Genomic DNA, 5041 nt, shown 5'->3' on the forward strand with positions numbered 1-5041 from the left:
AGATCTGGCCTGCCACCCAAAAGCGCACAAACTAGCATCTGGAACTGGTCAGAGAGCCTTGTAAACATTATCATGAAAATGTGAGTTAGGGGAAAAGTCGTGCAGACATTTAGCTTTGTTTTTATTGCAGGACACAGAACAACTTCCACAGGACCCTAGGTTTAACATAATAAACAAAATAATATCCCCATTTCTCTATAATACACACACTGCGTTCTGACATCCTCCACACACACACACACACACACATACGCATCCACTCTTGCAGGAGGTGCCCTCTCCCTGCAGAGGATTTTTTTCTGGTCCATCTGTTTACACTCATGTCTCAGTCAATGCCAAGAGCAAACTAACAACCCCAGCTCCTCTCCATACAGTCAAGAGGAGAGACAAGACCACAGCCCCACCTGATACCTTAAAAACTCAAAAGATTCATGACTAATCTCACCCAAGTAATCATAAAATGGATTGATCGAAGCGCATTTTGGGGTTATATATAGCTGCAACGTATACCAGTTTTTATTGACCTATTATGTGTTTTGGGGTAGTGGGGAGCTTGGAATGTGTTCAGTTGGATCATCACAACACCCCTTGATGCCGGGTTAAACTGTTAAGCCAGCTGAACACTTTCCAGAGATTAAATGGATTGAAAATACACATGCTGACTCTAGAGATCGTCAGTCCAACCGAGAGAGTGGTTGTGCCTGGGCAGTGAAGACACATGGAGAGGTAAGTCAAGAGGATTGGTCAACAGAGGAGTGCTGCTTGGCGTGGGCGGGTCCCTAGGTGTGCAGGGACAGATGGGACATCAAAGGTGGTAGGGCGGGGGGGACCGGTCAAGCAGGGGCCACTTGGCTGGATATGACTGAAGTCTGAGTTTTGGATGTGGAAGCACCAGAGACCTCAACCTCTCCAAATGGGTTTTTTCCACAACACACCGTGGTGATCATGCAGTTTCTGAACTGGAGGCCAAAAAGGAGAAGAACATAAGGATCAGAGATTAAATTCCCACAGTGGTGGAAGAAGGATTCAAATTCTATAAAGTACAGGCACCAAAAGGTTAATAGCACCAATACATAAATAAGAAATAACACTTACATTGAAGTACATTGGTTAGAACCATCAGGTAAATGTAAAATAAGATTAGCCTTTATTGATCCCCAATTGGGAAATGTAGGTGTTGCATCAGCACACGGACAGATATAAGTACAGATACAAAATAAGATCAAATAGAATTATAAATAAAGACTATAAAATAGCAATTTCAAATAAAAATACTCTCTATTTAAAAAAATGCCTCCTGTAATATGAATGTTATTATACAAGACATTAAGTTTAAAACGTTTTGGTTGGAGGGAAGCTAGTCATTACGATGTCATTACGATGTGAGGGTCTAAAGGACAGAGGGTGTCGTTTTTCTCATACTGATATTCTGCACAAACTGTGCTGTTGTATTTGCTGTAAAGTGTCTTTACTGTAGGGTATTTTTATTATATGTACAGCACTTTGGCTCGACCAAAAATCGTTTAAAAATGTGCTATATAAATAAAACTTGATTTGATTTGATTACTGCTTTTAATAGAGTTTGTTAATTTAGTCTTCTGCTTTCCAATCTCTAGTAGTATGATGTAAAGTGGAAATACTCATATAAAGTACAAGTACATAAACCAAATGTAATTAGGTTCTGTACTTGATAAACTGTACATGTTACCAATGCCTTCATCACAGCTCTCTTAAACACAGTCACATTTCTTCACGAACCTGTCTGTTCAGCAGAATGTAGATGATCGGGTTGTACAGAGCAGAACTCTTAGCGAAGAAGGCGGGAGCGGTCATGAAGACTGGTCCAAACTCAGTCCCTTGATTGGCAAAGATGTACCAAGCCACGGTGGCGTAGGGCACCCAGCACATCAGGAAGGACATCACCATGACGATAACCATACGGGTCACCTCCTTCTCCGCTCTCTGGGTGGATTCAGACTCCTGCTGCTGGGCTGCAGCCTGAAAACACACAGATAAAGGTCATCATGAAGGTCTGTGATGCAAATGTTAACAAAAGGGTCAGCCAATCACCAACTTTAAAAAAACAAAACAGGATTAAAGCACTAAACAAAGTGATATGTCCTTTAATCAATGGACTTACACTTACAAAGGATAATAGTGGATTTGACATGGATAAATGAGACTTGGATTACACTGCGTGAGTTGTGTGAGAGTTTGTAAACAGACGCTTTAAGTAGCACTTCAATTTCACAAGTAGTAGCATGAGTAATTTAAAAACAAATGATCATTCTGTTGAATGTACTAATACTCTCCAAATGTAAGTGCAAATAAAGACATTATCTGAAATGTATGGGTCAAATTGCATATTGAGGCTTTAAAATAGAAAGTCTGCTGCTGTTTCAGATTCCAGCCTAATAACAGATTTTGTTTGGTCAATTTGGGACAGCACACAATAAATGGTGAACACACATACAGACCCAACAGTTACAAAGCAAGGATATTATTATTTTGAGATGATTTGTCTGGCCCCCCGTGGTGAATTTAATACCAAAGTTTGCTCTCTTTTAGCTCTGTTTTTGGTGTCCACTAGCCCCGGTTTGTGCAGTGTTAGATATATTCGGGCCACTGAGGTAACTGTTACCTCTGTGTGCTAAAACATGTGAACCACAAACTACAGCTCGGTCTCCAGCAGCTCCTCAGGGAGTCTGGCTGCTCGGCTGCCAAATGCTCCACGGTGTTCACCAGCTCATCAGAGTGGACCAAAACAGTAAAGTTTACTGGGACAGACCAATAGGAGCTTAAACTTGTTATAATAAATACCTGTAGGTTCTTAAGTGCACGTGAACCCCTTACATTATGTTAATTCTCTTTTATTTGATAATAAAAAAATATATATAAATAATTGCCGCCTTATAAAAAAGCCAGCATTATTTTAAACTATTAATGACTGCTCATATATTATACATGTTGTTATACTATTATTAATGAGGGCATCAGGGTGACACTGAGCAGGCAGACTGCCCTTCAGCTGGAGGACCAGGTATAAGCTGCCGTGTTGGCAATGATGTGCCCTCCTGAAGTGTCCTTGAGCCACTAAATCCCTCGCATCTCCGCTCTGTGATGTCGCTAACGTCCCTGTGGAGGGGAGGAAGCTACAAAAATAACTAAAAACATTTTCTTTACAAGGATAAAGAAGGTATCACATCCTTATTAATAATATGTGGCCAGGCTTACCGCTCGCACAGTGCAGAGTAGGCGACTGTAGCAGAAGAAAATGATGAAGAGGGGGATCGTGAAATGGAGGACAAACATATAGATGACGAATGAGGTGTTGTGGAACTCAGGATTGGGACTGTAGTAGTCGATCCCACAGGAACACTGCATTCCCTCTGGGATGTACCTGCAAGCCACACAGAATAGTTTCTATCAACACCATCACACACAGTATTTGATTCTAGATATGAGTCTTTGCGTAAGTGTGCTAAAAGTAAATAAATGTAATTTCAGATGTGCCTTGGTGTGCAAATGAGAACAATGTTGGTATGGCTTTGAAGCCTGTATCCTAGTTTTTAACACTGAAATATACAGTACCGTGACCATCCGAGCAGAGGGGGGAGAGCACAGGTCAGGGCCATGATCCATGTGAAAGCCAGGCCAGCTATGGCATGTTTCTCCTCAAAGAGGAAGTTGGTCATTGGTTTACAGACCACAACGTAGCGCTCGATAGCCAAAACCACCAGGGACCAGAGACCAATCTCTCCTGAAGCGTAAAATAAAGCAGGTTTGACTTTAAATACAGCACACAGTATTTTTATATTTCACACTCACATAATCTCAACAAAATGTTTGTTTTAAAAATGTTCACAATAAAGAAAGTGAAACACAAATCTAGACAATAGCATTTAGCATACAAAGTACATTTACAGCACATTCACATCCTCCTCTCTTACCTCCTAAGGTGGCAAAGAATCCCTCAACGTTGCAGCCGGTGACGCCCAAGATGAAGTACCCGTTCAGGGCGGTGTAGAGAGCAACCGTGAAGCCGCCAACCACCATGAAGAGGTCGGCCACGGCCAGGTTGAGCAGGACATAGTTCAGAGGGTTCCGCAGCCTTTTGTTTTTGACGGTGACAAAGAGGGTGAGGAAGTTGATGGGGAAGGCGGTAAAGATGAGGAACAGCATGTATGCAGCCACAATAGAGTACTTCCAGGGCTCAGCCAGGTAGTACTGAGGGTGCTCAAAGGGGCTGCGAACCACCCCAGTCTTGTTAGACATGGGGACATAAAAGTTGGGTCCTTCTGTGCCTTTCATGGCTGCAGATGGGGATGTTCTTCCTTCCCTCCGAGACCTTTACACTAGAATAAAAATAGTCTGTGTCTCTTGTCAGAATAAAACACTGTGAAGTAGTGCAGCCGGAGTGCAAAGAGGGGAGAAAGGTCGGCTGGAGGGATGGATCCTGTGAGAGGAGGATGTGCTCTGCAGCCCCCTGAGGTGATGCAGCACCTTTTAACAGGCCGGTGGGATTAGTGACTTGCATGGAGCAAAGTATTAGCAGAGAGGGAATTAAGACACCTCAGTCTGCCCCTCTCTCATATTCACATAAAGCATTACAAGGGGAGAACTCTAGAAATAGCTATGCAGTATGTGAAGTATTTTCAAGGTGAGAGGTTACAGCAATGGCTATCCAAACCCCATAATTACTGTCAAGTGCATCAATGCATCATCAGAATGAGAGGAGAGAGAGTAGGAGGGAACGAGCCTATTTGTGATTCAAACCGTTCAGAGTGGACAAACTATAAATTACATTTCTTGAGCAATCCAACTTATTTGTATCCCTAAAAGCCTAATCCCCAACCACTGCATAATGCAGGGCTCAACTCATAGCCCTAAGAGTAATCAGAGTCAGTGGCGCATACCGCTCAGAGCATGCACTCTCACTCCACTTCTCTGTTTTCACAGATGGAAAACCTGAAGTTTAATCTAAAAGAGTAAGAAGCAAATATGACCATCTTTGTAACACTGTTAAGAAAACCCACAGTAA

The 5041-nt window shown here is 42.4% G+C and overlaps 1 protein-coding gene across 1 annotated transcript; it reads right to left on the minus strand.

Annotated features, from left to right (window-relative positions):
- Positions 1-104: 104 nt before the first annotated feature.
- On the minus strand, positions 105-4425 carry LOC117479357 (rhodopsin-like). The gene is made up of 5 exons (XM_034126286.1): positions 3951-4425; positions 3592-3760; positions 3235-3400; positions 1759-1998; positions 105-959 (listed from the first exon to the last, which is right to left on the minus strand). The coding sequence occupies exons 1-5, from the start codon at positions 4309-4311 to the stop codon at positions 834-836; spliced, it is 1062 nt and encodes a 353-aa protein (XP_033982177.1). The 5' UTR covers positions 4312-4425; the 3' UTR covers positions 105-833.
- Positions 4426-5041: the final 616 nt, after the last annotated feature.

Source organism: Trematomus bernacchii, unplaced genomic scaffold (assembly GCF_902827165.1).
Source record: "Trematomus bernacchii unplaced genomic scaffold, fTreBer1.1, whole genome shotgun sequence".
Classification (NCBI taxonomy): Eukaryota; Metazoa; Chordata; class Actinopteri; order Perciformes; family Nototheniidae; genus Trematomus; species Trematomus bernacchii.